At 44.6% G+C, this 16,295-nt stretch overlaps 1 protein-coding gene across 4 annotated transcripts in view; it reads left to right on the top strand.

Annotated features, from left to right (window-relative positions):
* The first annotated feature begins 1,153 nt into the window (after positions 1-1,153).
* EFCAB11 (EF-hand calcium binding domain 11) overlaps positions 1,154-16,295 on the top strand; it is a 154,082-nt gene continuing 138,940 nt past the window's right edge. For all 4 annotated transcript variants that reach the window (XM_014543673.1, XM_005871183.2, XM_005871184.2 and 1 more), the window contains exons 1-3: positions 1,154-1,348; positions 1,854-1,949; positions 5,464-5,509. In XM_014543673.1, coding sequence (XP_014399159.1) covers positions 1,274-1,348; positions 1,854-1,949; positions 5,464-5,509 — 217 coding nt within the window. In that variant the 5' untranslated portion in view covers positions 1,154-1,273. The remainder of the gene's footprint in view (positions 1,349-1,853; positions 1,950-5,463; positions 5,510-16,295) is intronic.

Below are 16,295 nucleotides of genomic sequence, written 5' to 3'. Positions count from 1 at the left end.
CCTTCCACTTCCGGGACGCCCGCCGCTGGGTCCTAAAGCCCGCCGTGTCCACAGGGGCTGCCTGGAGCTCTCCCAGGAGGAGGCGAGGGAGACCTGGCTGCCTCTAGGTCTTCGCTCACCTCCTGGCCACTCCTCTCAAACAAAAACAAAAACAAAAAATCGGAGGGAGAAAAAGAATTGTTACCTCCCTCTATCTTAATTAGCAAAACGCATCCTATTTACAAGGATTCTCACGGACAATCTCAGGCTCCCAGGGCTGGAGGCTGCTGCTGGTGGTGGTGGATGGATGTTTAAAGGCAGAGAGAGGACCAGCTGAGGTTCGAGGCAGCTGAGGGCTGAGACCTGTCCCCCGGGAGAAGCGGGCTTGCCTGGGGCGCACATTGTAAAACCTGTTGTGAAAGAAAAAGTTAAATGAGCTCCCCTCGGACTGGGACTCGAATGACTGTTTCTTAGTTGAAACTCGGACTCGAATCCGTGCTTGTGTGCCGGTGTGTGTGTGCGTGTGTGTGTGGTTTTTAATCTTTCTGATTTGCCAGAAGAAAAGGATCTAAGATAAACGCCTTTGCAAAACGCAACCCTCTCCATATTCCTTGTCTTTAATAAGGATGTTTGCTCTGGAATTTGGGCTCAGTGCTGTTTATGCTACTTATTCTCGCGGTTTCTTTCATATCAAGTTCCTCCGCCTCGGGATTGAATGAAGTGACTTGCGTAAATGTGCTCAGGGTTCACTCGGTTCGTCTGCTTTGCGCCAGGCATCGTGCTGGGTGCTGGGGCTACCGAGAGGACACCACTGACCCAGGCGGGCTCGACCCCAGTGACTTGCTGATGTGCACGCGAATCCTGGACTTGGTTCTTTTGGTTCCGTTCCTATTATGCTTTGTTCACACTCTTTTTGTGTCTCGTGATAGCACAACGCTGTAGATCAAAATTACCAACAGTAATTTATTGCGAGGTGTGGGGGCCGAGAATGAGAATAATCATTGAAGCAGCACCAGGGTGAGCGAGCTCCCCAGCGGCGCGCGCGGAGTTAAGGGGCCAGACTGGGCGGGGCCTAGCGCTGGGGGCGGGCCTGGGAGCCTCTCCGCCATAGGCTGCTCCGGGGAAACGTTATAAACAAAGCGTTTGGCCAATAGAACTGCGGGACGGGCCGTCCAATGGGAGAAGACATTGGAGGTGCCCGGCCACTTTCAGCTTCCAGATCCGCAGTGTGCGCGGCGGGTGGTCTGCAGCTCGTCGGGGTCTGACTTCTGAGGTCGCTGCTTTGACGGTCGCGATGTTTTTCTCCGACGCCGGGGCCCGGCCACGCACGTGGGAAGCCAGCCCGTCGGAACACAAGAAATGGGTGGAAGTAGGTGTCTCGGATTTTAACTTGATTCGGAACTCCCACTTGGGTCTGACCGAGCCGCGGTGCAAAGGGACATTGTTAATGACTGAGCGTAAGGCTGCACGGCTCGGCCTCCAGTCCTGGGTTCTGGCTGCTTGTCCGTCCTTTTTCGTCTCCGCTACACAGTCCATTAAGTCATCTGCATCTCTCCTCCCGCCTTTCAAAGCAAGCCCCTTTGACTCACCTTCCTGATTCTAGGACCGAATGCTGGGTTGAAATTATCCTAGGAGTCTAAAGGAATTAACTTGTGTCAGTTTAGCGATTAAGTCGTTGGAACTCTGGAGGGGCATATTTTAGCCCAATCATTAAGATTTCTGGAGAATTAAAAGTAGGATAATGAAACTCCATTTCCGAGCCTACTGGTGGGCCGAGTTTTAGATTTTGGAGGTTCAAATGTAATATAAGCTGGTAATAAAAATAATAGAACAAACGGTTTCGGTCTGAACTAAAGATATTTAATGTTCTTTAGGTATTCAAAGCATGTGATGAAGATAACAAAGGCTATCTAAGCAGAGAGGACTTCAAAGTTGCGGTTGTAATGCTGTTTGGGTACAAGCCCTCCAAGGTACAGCTTTCTTTATTTGGGGATGGGGCTGACAATAGAACGATCCTACTGGTGAATGGATCCTAATGGTTAAGTGCAGAGGGCTTGCCTACGATGTTTATAAAATTAATTGCTGCCTTATAAGCAGTTTCAGAGATGTGCCCAGTGCTGAATTTTACTTTTTTCTTCAGAACCCAATTCAGGGATGAATTAGGAAACTATCTCACCACCAGACTGCTAATTATTATAATAAATATGAGCTGCTGGAAAGGTGTGAAGAGGGAAGGCTGGGAGGGGTGGTGTTGGTAATAGGAATTCACAGACGAAGTGACATGCAGGTTGGTTTTGAAATTTAAAAAATATTTTTGTTTGTTTAAATTATAAAAGTAATACATGGCCCCAGCCGGCATGGTTCAGTGGTTAAGCTTTGACCTATGAACCAGGGGGTCACGGTTGGATTCCCGGTCAGGGCACATGCCTGGCTTGCAGGCTCAATTTCCACTGTGGAGCGAGCGTGCAGGAGGCAGCCGATCAATGATTCTATCTCATCATTAATGTTTTTCTCTCTCACTCTCCCCCTTGGAAATCAGTTGTTTTTTTTTTTTAAAAATACATGAACAACTAAAAAATTCAAACAGTGCAGAACAATGTAAAGATGAATGTAAAATCCCCTCCCTCCTGTGGAGGAGGAAGAGACCACACGCTAACCTGACAAGCTCAGGGAAGGCCTGGTCTTGCAAACTCAAAGACCTAACGCCGTGGTCGGCAAACCACGGCTCTCGTGCCACATGCGGCTCTTTGGCCCCTTCAGTGTGGCTCTTCCACAAAATACCACGTGTGGGTGCGCACGTACAGTGCGATTGAAACTTCGTGGCTCATGTGCAGAAGTCGGTATTTTGTGGAAGAGCCACACTGAAGGGGCCAAAGAGCCGCATGTGACTCGCGAGCCGCGGTTTGCGGAGCCTCAGTTTGCCGACCACTGATCCTAACATAACCACAAAGGATGGTCTGAAATTAAAACTTCAAGTAAAAGCAGTTTATAGTAGGTACTCACTTCCTAAGCCTGACAAAGGTCAGTCTTTACCTTGACTGAGCCTATTTCTTTTTGCATCTAAAATAACATACCTGTGAAATGTCAGGGTAACTTGTAACTTCCCTTTTTCCGGACCCCTCGGGCCACAACCAAAGGCATGCGGGCTCCTGGACACAGACCACAAATCCCTTCATTGTTATTGAGTTCATTGTTGACTGTTAACCATCCTACACCCACCTAAGTAAAAGAAGTAAGTGCCTGTAATTTTACTTGTTATCCAATCCCAGAGGTTTCCCCTCATCCTTTGATTGTAATATAAAGGTTAATAACTGTCATTCTCCAGAGCATTATCCCAATACGTGGATATTCTGCTTCACAGCAGTTGTCAACAGTTTGGCTCAAATAAACTCACAAAAATTGTTTGCAGGTTTGAATGTTTTGTGTGTGTGTGTGTGTGTGTGTTTACATTAACACTCCCTACTAGAGGGTCCCACTCTTAGGGGTTACCATTATTAAGTTTCTTGTGTATCATTCCAAGATTTTCTATGCAGGACCAACATATACATGCATAGCATTCTTTGAAAACATAACTTTCTTGTCTTATCAATAGTTGAACATAAAAGCACACACCATCACCACATTTTTTAAAAAAGTTGCATAGTATTTTCATTAGCCAGTTGCCTGTGTTTGGTCATTTAGATTCTTTCCCTTGTTTTCCGTTCCTGCAAACATTGCTGCTCTGAGCATCCTTTTATATCTATATCTGTGCTTGTGGATGCACATCTGTGGGATAAATTCCCAGAAGTACAATTCCTAGGTGCATTTGAAATTCTGTTGGATATTAGTCTCCAGGAAAGGTTGCATTAATTCACAAATAATAAGGGTTGAGCTGAATTTCAATGAATCTCCTACTCTAGCAGGGCAAGTTTCCTATCCTCCCCCACCCCAATCTTTTTTTTTAAATTTAAAATATATTTTTTTTATTGATTTCAGAGAAGAAGGGAGACGAGAGAGAGAGAGAGAGAGAGAGAGAGAGAGAGAGAGCGAGCTCATGAGAGAAGGAGAAACTTCTATCTGTTGCCTCCCACTGGGGATCAAGCCTGCAACCCCGGCATGTGCCTTGGCTGGGAATTGAGCCATGACCTCAACCATTGAGTCACATCAGCTGGGTTCCCACCCCCATCTTTGTGCTGCTCCCCTTACCTATTACACACATTCTAGAAATGCATTCTTGTTAGGCTGCTGAACTGGAATTAATCAGAGACAAGACCTTGTCCAGGATTAACACATTTCACTGCAGTCATCAAGCAGAGGGACACTCAGGACTCTGCCTGAAGTGCTCTCCGTCATAGCCTTGTGAGACCAAACAGCTTAGCAATCTCTGACCCACTGTTGCTCATGAGTGGCACTACCTGTCAGATTGCAAGCTCAGTGAGGCCAGGGACCATGTGATGTCCACTTCTCCATCCTTCGTTATGCTTAAATGCATCACAACTTCACAGTAAACATGGTGTGTTGACACAAATTGGTCCCCTGAATAGCCCAGATGGGTTCATAGTGGTTCAGCTACCAGGGGATGTTAGTTACAGAGCTCAGAGAAGGAGGGCTGGCTCCCAGAAACTGCAGCTCTCCTGTTTACCTGCAGGCATTTCAGCTGGAATTTTAACGAAGGCCAGCTAAGCAGACTCAGCCTTTGAAGCATTGTATTTAACCTGGTTCAGCTGGAAAGAAATCAGGTCTCCTGCCTTTATCACCCTGTCTACTTAGTTGGTTTTAATTTTAGAACCTCAGTGGGGAACTTAATGATAGTGATGTGGTAACTTATGTATGTGCACTCCATGACATTTAACAGACATTAGCTTTTATTTTCATACTTGATTGAGGTTTTGGATTTTGTTGTTGATGTTGTTAATCCTCACTGGAGACTATTTTTTCCATTGATTTTTTTTTTTAAGAGAGAGATTTCAGAGAGGAAGGGAGAGAGAGAGAGAGATATAGAAACATCAATGATGAGAAAGAATCATCAATAGGCTGCCTCCTTCAAACTCCCTATTGGGGATCGAGTCTGCAAGCTGGGCATGTGCCCCGACTGGGAATTGAACCGTGACCTCCTGGTTCATAGGTCGATGTTCAATCTTGAGCCACTCTGGCCGAGCTATACTGTATTTTAATATTTAGTGAAAGCAGGTCCCTAAACTTCATATACAGTGTGTTCTCAAATATGTTTAAAATGCATAGACAAAAAGGTTAGACCAAAATGTCAATGGTTTTCATTGGATGGCTGAATTTTAAAAAATTTTTCTTCATAATTTTTTATATTTTTAAATTTTCAATATGTTACTTTTACAATTAGGGGGAAAATTAAAAATAAAACCATTGTAACAATTTCTGTATTTGTGTAAAATGGAAAAGTTACTGTCCCGCCACCCTAGGCATGAGGAACTTGCACTGTGAAAACATTCAATGAAATGATGTGCCCTATTATTCTTTCTTCTTTTCTAGATAGAAGCCGATGCTGTGATGTCTTCAGTAAATCCAAACACTTCCGGTAATTAATAAAGTTAATAATGATTTTTTTAGTACTCTTAGACATTCATGAAACTAAAACTAAGAGCAGATATGGAGATTATAAAGCATTGTGTTTAAGCACATCTTTGTTTTGTTCGATTGTGATTAATTCACGTGTTCATAAGAATATGTTTATCGTAGGAAACTTTTAAACCATTGAAAAGCGTAAAGAAAAAAATGTGGCTCATCATTTCAGCATCCAATGGATGACCTGGGTTTTGTGATGTGGGCGGCTCCAGCGGCACTTACTGAAGAGTGGGGGAGAAGATTTAGGGTTTGGGGAGACCAAGAGTTCAATTTTGAGAAGATGCAAGCCATGAGGTCAAGACAGTTGGGCTGTGTGAATATGGAATTCAGAGCAAAGCTGTGGGCTGAACAAATAAATTTGGGAGTCATCAGCACGGAGAAGGTTTGGCAGCCATGGGAATGGATGAGACCACCTCGGGAGACACAGGGGCCTGAGACCCTTAGGAGCTAGAAGCATCACAAGTCAGGCAGAGGATGAGGAAATGGAAGAGGCTGGAGGGGCGGAGGGGCAGGGGGAAATCAAGAGTGTTTGCTCCAAAGCCAAGAGAAGTGGGTATTTCAAGGAAGAGGGTGTGGCCAACCCTATCAGATGCAGTGGGCGAGTCAAGGAGCATCAGGACCGAAGAGGATCCCTCGGTGTTGGCAGCCTGGGCGGTTGGTGACTAGTGAGAGCAGTTTAAGTGTGGTGATGGCAGAGGCCCGGCTGGGAAGTGAGAAAGTGCGCGAGGGTGAGAGTGTGAGTAGCTAAGTCTGTCAGTGGGTCCAGCGTGGCTGTGGGTCAAAAGCTATATTTCCCTTTTTTTTTTTTTTTTTAGAACATGAAGATGTTTCTAAGCTTAGCAGAATGATCTAGAGAAGAGGGAAAAGGAAGATGAGAGAGAAAGGGAGTCGAATACTTATTGTTTGAGGAGATAGGGACCAGTGCATGCTGGATTGGCTTTTTAAAAATTACTTTTTTTAAGGAAATACAGGCAGTCCTCTGGTTACGTCGGACTCGATGTGTGTTGTTTCGTGGTTACGTCGCCATCTCCCATGTACAGTATTTATATAAAAAAAAAGTTCCGTCATTTCGACGTATGTACATATGTGCTTTATGTTTTTTATTATTTGTTTACCACAAGTAAAGGTCAGGAATTATCTGTCTTTTAAGTTTTTTTTACTGTTTCACTTCATTACTGCTGTGTGTGTGCTCCATGTGAGTGACATAGGTGCTTATGTAGGTGGGTTCCGACTTATGGCGAAAATCACGTTACGTCGCGCCACTGCCGTAGGAGCGGGTCTCCGACGTAACCCGAGGACCTACTGTAATGTAAAGTAGCACAGAGAATAGCTATATGCCCTTTATCCAGATTCACTTAATGTTAACATTTTACCCCATTTGCCTTCTCATTTGCACTTTCTACCCTCTCTTGCTGCACTGTCCATAACTACACTTAACGTCATCATAAATTTATATTGATACTATATTTTTATCATATTTCTCATCTGTATTCCATTGTCACTTTATTATTTTTATCTTTGCCTTTAAAAAATTTTAAAAAATTGATTTCAGAGAGGAAGAGAGAAGGAGAGCGAGAGAGAGATAGAAATATCAATGATGAGAGAGAATCATTGACCGGCTGCCCCCTGCACACTCCCTACCGTAGGGGATCAAGCCCACAAACTGGGCATGTGCCATGACCAGGAATCAAATTGGCAACCTTTGAGTGCACAGGATGATGCTCAACCAATTGCGCCAATAACTTCTTGGTGAAGGTTTCCCTACAGTTTTTTCCTTGGGTTTCTATGTCAGTATTCTGTCATCTGGTCATTTCCCACTTTTTTTTTTTTTTTTTTTTGCATTGCTAAGGTTTTTCTTCTTTAGGAATCCCCTGATAGCCAGTGAGCGATTCTGTCTGTCTGGATGAAAGTCTCCTGCACTCATTGTATGCACTCATTGTATGTATATAGCCTTTCTCCATTTGTGGCTTTTCTGATGCAGCAGGTTTGACTGTTTCTGAAGGCCCTTTCACATCCATGTTCTCACAGATTTTCTTTCTTATGGATAATCTCTGAGTCTGAATTCTTTCCTTCACCACTTCCTTGATGTATAGAGAGGTGTTATTCTGGAAGAAAGATTTCCCATGTTCTCTAAGGTGTCGTGAGTTCTGACGTAGAGTAAAGGTTGACTTCTAGCAGAACTTTTCCCATATTCAGTATCACAAGTCCTTCCCACTCTTCAATATGTATGAACTCATGTTTAGTAAGATATGACTTCATAAAAAGGGGTTTTCACATGTGTTAACATTCATATGGGTCTCTCCTGTGTGAGTAATTTTATATACAATGAAGAGTCAATTCTGGCAGAAGGTTTTCCCACCTTCTTCCCTGATGTAAAGTGAGGACTGATTTGTGGGAAAAGGATGCTCCAAGTATCCATCTTTAGTCTTCCCCCTCATTCCCCCCATGTTTGCTTGCTTGCTTGCTTGCTTTCTTTCTTTCTTTCTTTCTTTCTTTCTTTCTTTCTTTCTTTCTATGTTTGAGAGATTTGGCTTGTGGCTGAAGATATGGTCGTGAAATTTACAAAATATTCTCTCCTTTATGAGTTCTCTAATTATTGAATTTTTACTTCTTGTAGAAATACTTCTCACATTTGTTGCAGGGATAGAGCTTCCTTTTGCTATGAATTCTGATATTCATGTGGTCTGTCCCATGCCTGGGTTCTCTCAGATATATTGAAGGCTGCTTTATTATGGAATATTTTCTCAAATTCATTATGGCCTAAGGATTGCTTCAGAGCTGGGATTTTTTTTTTTATACTGAAAGCAGTCTTCCCTCTGAAGGCTTTCTGACTTGGATGATGTACGCTCCCGTCCCCGCCCCTGCTCCCGCGTGCATTCCCTTGCATTTCATATCCAGGATATTACATCTGCTCTCGCACCCACTTCTCAATCAAAGCATTAGGATGCTTCCCTTCACAGCTTCTTTTCTTAATAATTTTAAACTATATTTCAAAAGGTTACAATGTAAATTAGTCATCTGAGAAACTCAGGAAGATCGGGTTAGAGAGATGAGACTAAAATGTAGATGCATGATAACTTGCTCCGAAATTACCATGAAGGACTCTCCTTAGTCTACAAGCTGCCAGTCTTCCCCCTTCCTCTTCTGGTCTTGATATCAATGTCCCGTTACCTTTCTCAAAGCACCACTTTCTTCATGATGTAAGGGAATAGACTTGCATGGGGGTGCTAACTCTCTAACTAGCTTCAATTCACGTTCACTGGAAAGCGGAGACTCAGGACCACATACATCCAAGAGAAAGAGTGAAACAGCCATCCCAGCAGGAAATCACTGCTGAACTCTGATCACTGCGAACATTTCTTTCTATCAATTTCAGGCCCCCAGCTCCCTCTTTTCTCCCTCTCAATGACGTAAGTCATATTTATGTTCTTTTTCTTGCAGAAAGAGTGTTTATGCACAAATTTAATGTTTTATTTTTTTCCCAAATATATCATTTCTCTCAATATTTTGATCTTGAAGAAGAACTGAAAAGTTGGCCTTGGCTTTCTGGGAGCAATTTTTTCAGGTAATCAACTTTCCAGAGTTGTCTGGGTAGCTGTGACATGGGGATTCTCCCGCCAGCAACAGCTTTTCTTACATCCAAACAGGGTTGGGCCGCGTCTGCACCTGCCACCTCCAGGATTCTCTGTGTAGTGCCCAGTTGCTGCCCAGCCTTCCTGGGTGAGGTCCAGACCCACATCCTGGACTGACCCTGAGCCGGCAGAGACCTGACGATGCACACACTTCACACACAACCTAAACCTGGGTGCCCAGATCCAGCTTCCCAAGAGCTTCTGGTCTCTCTATCAGTCGGTCGTTTCTGTAGAGGTTCCTTGTGAAAATCAAGAGTGGAAAGTTAAGTTAAAGCTATTAGAAATGAGTAGAATGTCTCAAGTAGAATCTGCCCTCAGATTCTTCCAGAGTAGTCACCAGCAGGGTGGCCCAGCTGGCTAGTAGCTCGCAGACCAGTGGTCTGACCTCCAAGCTTGCCCTCTAGCAACTGGTTGACCACTTGACTGTCTGCCCCCTGGTGGTCAGTGCATGTCAGTGATCAGAGTTCAGCAGTGATTTCCTGCTGGGATGGCTGTTTCACTCTTTCTCTTGGATGTATGTGGTCCTGAGTCTTCGCTTTCCAGTGACTACTCTGGAAGAATCTGGGGCAGCCAGAATGGGGAGCAAAAAGGTGCTAATACCATTTTTAATGCTTTTAACATCCAAGCAAGCAAGTGTCAGCAAAAGCTGTTTAAGTACCAGGAGCTAGGGATTAAATTAGTGGGGGAGAAAAATCAAGGCACTTGTTTAAGGAAGCTGCAGATTGCTGTTGGGGTTGGATCCCGTATTCACTATTGCTGCCTCTTTTATAGTATTTTATTTCATTACAACCCTTGTTCTCTAAGTACAGAGGATAAAAAAAAGTTTGCAACTGGAAGAAACCTAAATATCTGTCATTGTTAAAATGAGGAAACTGGGCTCCAGAGAGAAATAATAAAATATCTTAATCCCGACATTTGATGGTTCTTTATTTGTTTACAAGTACTTTTACATATGTTTATTATTATTATAGAGTAGAGGTCCAGTGCACGAATTCGTGCACCAGTGGGGTCCCTCAGCCTGGCCTGCTGGATAGGGCTAAAACCGGCTCTCCAACATCCCCTGAGGGGTCCTGGATTGTGAGAGGGCGCAGGCCAGGCCGAGGGACCCCACTGGTGCACGATGGGGGCTGGGCACGATGAGATTGGCCAGCCAGGGAGGGGCTGCGGGAGGGCTCCAGGGCATGCCTGGCCCATCTCGCTCAGTCCTGATCAGCCAGACCCCAGCATCAAGCTAATCTACTGATCGGAGCGTCTGCCCCCTGGTGGTCCATGCATGTCATAGCAACTGGTTGACCACTTGACTGTCTGCCCCCTGGTGGTCAGTGCATGTCATAGCGAGCGGTTGAGCGGCCTTAGCATATCTTTAGCATATTATGCTTTGATTTGTTGAATGGCAGACTGGACGACCAGACACTTAGCATGTTAGGCTTTTATTAAATAGGATATTATACCTCCAATTGCTAATGCCTACCACTGTGATGAGCACTATTCATGGATTGTTAAATTTGAGGCAACTGTATGATATGGGAATTACCCTATTTTATAAGTTTAAAACCCCCCGAAGCTTAGAGAGGTTGAGTAATTTGCCCAGGGTGGCCCAGCTGGCTAGTAGCTCGCAGACCAGTGGTCTGACCTCCAAGCTTACCCTCTCAACCAGTCAGCCACCCGTTCCCTTGCTTTTAATAGTGCCGTGAGTCATTATTAGTCATCATGGCAGAGTTGAGGCCGGTGTTCATTCCCTTAGAAACTTAATGAGTTGAAGTCAGGAGTGGTCAGAATGCAAAAGGCAGGTTCTGTGTAGTTGGTAGATGTTGATGTCTGATTTGGTTCTGAGCTACCCAATGCACAGAGCAAATAGGGAATCACAACCAAGTGTAGCGGTCCACACAATAGAAACTCTTCTCTAGAGGAACATTGTTTTCCATGACGTGGGAGATTTCTCCTGTGATGTCTCATGATGGACAGACTGATGAGTGGAGTCCACAAAATGGTTCGATAAATAAATTAGTGAATTTCGTATGCCAGTTTCTTAAAATTTCTTCAGTGTAGTAGGCCAGGGGTCTAACATCAGACATGTCTTGGAAGTTCCATGAAGGACAAAGACCATGTATGATCTCAGATGACTTGACTTTATTGTGGGATACATTGTAGAGCATCCTATATAATAAAGAGGTAATATGCAAATTGACCATCACTTCAACACACAAGATGGCCACCCCCATGTGGTCAAAGATGGCTGCCACAAGATGGTCAGCAGGGGAGAGCAGTTGTGGGCAATCAGGCCAGCAGGGGAGGGCAGTTGGAAGGGACCAGGCCTGCAAGGGAGGGCAGTTAGGGGTGACCAGGCTGGCAGGGGTGGGCAGTTAGGGGCAATTGGGCCAGCAGCGGAGCAGTTAGGCACTGCTCAGGCTGGCAGGGGAGTGGTTAGGGAGTGATGCTGGCAGGCGGCAGAAGCATTTTTCAGGCAGGCAGGCAGGCAAGCAGTTGGGAGGCAGCAGTCCTGGATTGTGAGAGGGATGCAGTCGGACATCCTTCAAGGGGTCCCAGATTGGAGAGGGTGCAGGCTGGGCTGAGGGACACACCCCCTCCCCCATGCACGAATTTTGTGCACCGGGCCTCTAGTTTTGTATGAATAGCAACAGCTGAGAACCACATGAACATGGCCCCACAGAATCCTCCCACAGCTGTCTGTGTGTTATCCCAGATCCATATAAAGTATGCCTTAAGGGAAAAGGCAGAACAAAGTACACCAGAATTTTGTTTTATCTGGGTGATTAGATTGAGGTTTTTGTTTTTTTCCCCTTTCTGTTTACTTACATTATTACCCTTTTAGAGCAATGAACTTATTTTGCTTTCATGCTTAAAAAAGAAAAAGCTTTCTAGGAACTTTTAACCTTTAACTTTGAATGATGGCAAAATCAAAGAGATTGATTTATCATAAAGGTGATTATGGACTGTTTGATTTGGTCATGCTGTCCGCTGTCAGTTCGATTGGAAGGTAGTTTGTGGGTGCTGAGGTTAATGGCCAGTTGGCTTGTGCGCTTTTATTTATTACTATCCTGTCTGATTTGTTTTGAACCAGACAGTTGTTAAATATATTCTTGGTCTAAATTTAAATTTCCATTTTCTAGTCTTTTAAGTTCTATGTAAACATCTAAGGCCTTGCTATATCCAGTCTAACTAGGTTTTGTTTGTTTGACTTAAGATGTCAAGTGACTTCTTCGTTCTTTTCTATAATCAGGAAACTGCATATGCATTAAGGTTTCCTTTTCTTGAAACTATAATCCTAGGACCATTTTGTGGTATCGCCAGATATTCATCCCTAAATTAGTTTATTTATTCACCCATTTAGAGGATGTTAAGTTTCATTGTTGGGGTAGAAAAAAAATTTAGGAGACACAGACATTGACCTAAAGACATTTAAAAAAGATAAAATACAGGGTAGGGAGGATGAGAGAAGTATGGTCACTTTTTTCATAGCCCGGTGTCACATGAATACTGTAGACAAGAAGGTCTCTAAGGATATAGAGGAAGGCCACACTCCCTGCACAGGTGTGGCAGGAGCCGGATGTGGAAGGATGGGTGGGATTGGAAAGGTGGAGAAGCAAAGAAGAGAACATAGTAAGTGAATGAATGCAGTGCCCACACCAGCTGGGAGCTTGCCCGCCAGCTCCTGGCGCTCTCTCTGTACCTGCCTGCACCAGAGTGGATGTGGAACTCGGCATGAATTTAGACGTATCCCACACACTCCACTCCTGTAAAAGTCACGTAGACTTTGCGGAGGCATTTTGTTAATGGTACAGAGGAAGGGGCTTTGTCCCTCACTCTCCACAGCTGGCAATGGCAAAGGCCAGGGTAGCTTTGCTCCTCTGTGGGGGTTCTTTCTGCCAGCCTCCCCTGCGGAGTTTCTCAAAAGGCCTCTTCCTCCATGGTGTCCAGCTTAGTGGCTGAAATTTCTTCTCCCAGATCCCTGTCCCTCATTTTACAATACCCCACTTCTCTGCCCCCCATCAGATCTGCATACCCAGAGCTATCAGCTGTTATCTATATATATAAAAGCCTAATGTGCAAAGTGTCCCCTTGGGAGTTTGACTGACCAGGAGTTTGATCGCTCGCTATGACATGCGCTGACCACCAGGGCATGGTGTGGAACAAAGGGAGGCCCTGGCCGGCAGCCAGCAGCTGCTAGGGACCCTACCCCTGCACAAATTTCGTACACTGGGCCTCTAGTACTGTTAATAATGAGTCCTACCGGAAACGTTGGAATCCACCCCCTTGGAATATTTTTACCTCCTGCACCAGCGAGGAGTAAGCTGCCCTGATGGAAGTTGAGAGTTGGGAAAGGGTTAAGGACCAGTTTTCCTAGAAGGAATCATGAAGCCTCAAATTCCAGAATAAGGTATCAGGACTTTGCACTATCAACACCAAGGAACCTTTGAAGGCTTATGGGCAGGAGATGCACATAATAAAGAAGGTAATGAGTCCTGTCCGCATTTGATTGAAATAAAGTTTTATTGGTTCAGGTTTCTCTAGTCTACTATAACCTGTTTTACTCTTTCTTGTCAATTTCCTCCCCAAGATATAGTAAAACTTGATTTCTTCCATTAAGGACGATTCTTTTCTCTTTATTCCCTTACTCTTTCTTATACAAGAAGCTGAAATATTAGTTCTCTGAATTTTTTTGCCCATCTTACTGTGACAATACGTCATGCATGCCACTTTCACCTTCTATCCTTACTATATTTTTATGTGCACACATTTTATCCTTTTTTTTTCACCTTGTGGCCTCCAGAAGTCATAATCTGAATTTTATTTCTCAAACTAGAGAAGGCTTGCATTATACCTTTTAAAAGGTAAGCCTTTTAAACCCTCGTTTTGAGGCATTTTCAATCCCTAGAAAAATTAATATGTGGCATAATGAACGCAAACCCTCCCTTTTCTACTAAATCTAGGGTCAGACTTAAAGTCTTAAGCAATTTGGCATTTTTATTGTTTTCTCCTTCACTCCCCAGGTTTATTGCAGTTTCTAATTTAAGCTCCTGTGATGGCCAAACCTAGACCAGTGCTTCATTTTCCACAGGGTTTCTCTGTGTGCATGGACCCTGAAGCTTACACCCATGAACTACAAAAAATATCTATACATAATGAAACTTTCAAGGAAAATATTTGTATATTTTTATTGGAATTTTTGAATATATCCACCTTGTAATGAAATATGATTACCCTCCTAGGAAATTGCTTAGAAGCAAAAAAAAGAAAAAGAAAAAAAAAAGATAGCATTTCCTAGTTTGTCTCTTTATATGACACTAGAGGCCTGGTGCATGAAATTCGTGCACTGGGTGGGGGGTCACCCTCAGCCCAGCCTGCACCCTCTCGCAGTCTGGGAGCCCTCGGGGGATGTCTGATGGCTTAGGCCTGCTAGGAAAGGCTCCCGCCACCGCTGTTGCACTCGCCAGCTGTGAGCCCGGCTCAGGGTTTCTAGCTGAGCGGCGCTCCCCCTATGGGAGCACACTGACCACCAGGGGGCAACTCCTGCATTGAGCATCTGCCCCCTGGTGGTCAGTGTGCATCATAGCAACCGGTCATTTCGCTGTTCAGTTGATTTGCATATTAGCTTTTTATTATATAGGATATCTATATCATATGCATTAAGTAGTTTGGAAAGTATGTATTCATTATAGAATGTGAAAAGGGTCCATTTTGCCAAGAGTGGTTTAAATTATTTATTGATTGATTTGAGAGAGAGAGAAACATTGATTTGTTGTTCCATTTATTTATGCATTCATTGGTTGTTTCTTGTAAGTGCCCTGACCAAACCCACAACCTTGGCATATCTGGATGATGCTCTAACCCCGTGGTCGGCAAACCGCGGCTCGTGAGCCACATGCGGCTCTTTGGCTCCTTCAGTGTGGCTCTTCCACAAAATACCACGTGCGGGCATGCACGTACAGTGCGATTGAAACTTTGTGGCCCATGCGCAGAAGTCGGTATTTTGTGGAAGAGCCACACTGAAGGGGCCAAAGAGCCGCATGTGGCTCGCGAGCCGCGGTTTGCCAAGCCGCAGTTTGCTGACCAGTGCTCTAACCAACTGAGCTACTCTGCCAGGGCCGCCAAGAGTGGTTTGTAAACTGGGAGGGAATGTTTCTAGTGGTGTGGAAAGTGCAGAGACTAGCAGAGTCTAGCAGGATTTGTAAAGATCATTGGTCCTGTGGTTTCTAAGGCATAATCCTCAGCCTTATGAAACTGGATCCTGTGGGGGTACTTCTGGGAGCACGGCTGGCCAGGGAATAGTGGGGAGACCACCTCACTCCAAACCAAATAGCTCTGTTTTCATCCCCTCTACACATTATATGAATTAGGTTTCCTACAGCTTAAAAGAAAAAAAGTCTGCAAACTACTGATAGAATCCAATTGCCCAGGCAATTTCTGAACACCTTCTGTAGACAAATTAATAATAAACTCAGATAAACGCATTGTTCTTAGTGGTTCCTGACATTTTTGTGATCCTCATAATCCTATATGATAAAAGAGAAGCATGCAAATTAACCTTCCTTCTGCTATGCTCACAAGCCATGCCCACCAGCCAATGAGGAGTGAGTATGCAAATTAACCCAACAAAGATGGCGGGCAATTTGCATACACAGAGCAGAGTGGAAGAGCTGGCAGCTTGGGGGGACACGGCTCCCTCGATCACTGGATGGAGAGAAGAGCAGGATAGCCAGAGGCTTCGGGGGACATGGCTCCCTTGGTTGGGGAAAACCCAGAGTGTGGGGAGCACCAGGAATGCTGGGAATTGTAGTTCTGAGGGCAGCCCCAGGACCAGAAGCGGAAGCCCAGAGCACAGGGAGCAACAGGAATGCTGGGAATCGAAGTTCTGGTGGCAGACGGATCTCCTAGACCAGCCGTGGGCAAACTACGGCCCGCGGGCCAGATCCAGCCCGTTTGAAATGAATAAAACTAAAAAAAAAAAAGACCGTACCCTTTTATGTAATGATGTTTACTTTGAATTTATATTAGTTCACACAAACACTCCATCCATGCTTTTGTTCCGGCCCTCTGGTCCAGTTTAAGAACCCATTGTGGCCCTCGAGTCAAAAAGTTTGCCCA

This window comes from Myotis brandtii, unplaced genomic scaffold (genome assembly GCF_000412655.1).
Source record: "Myotis brandtii unplaced genomic scaffold, ASM41265v1 scaffold332, whole genome shotgun sequence".
Classification (NCBI taxonomy): Eukaryota; Metazoa; Chordata; class Mammalia; order Chiroptera; family Vespertilionidae; genus Myotis; species Myotis brandtii.
Note: the sequence above shows the minus strand (reverse complement) of the source record. Positions and strands in the feature narration are given on the sequence as shown.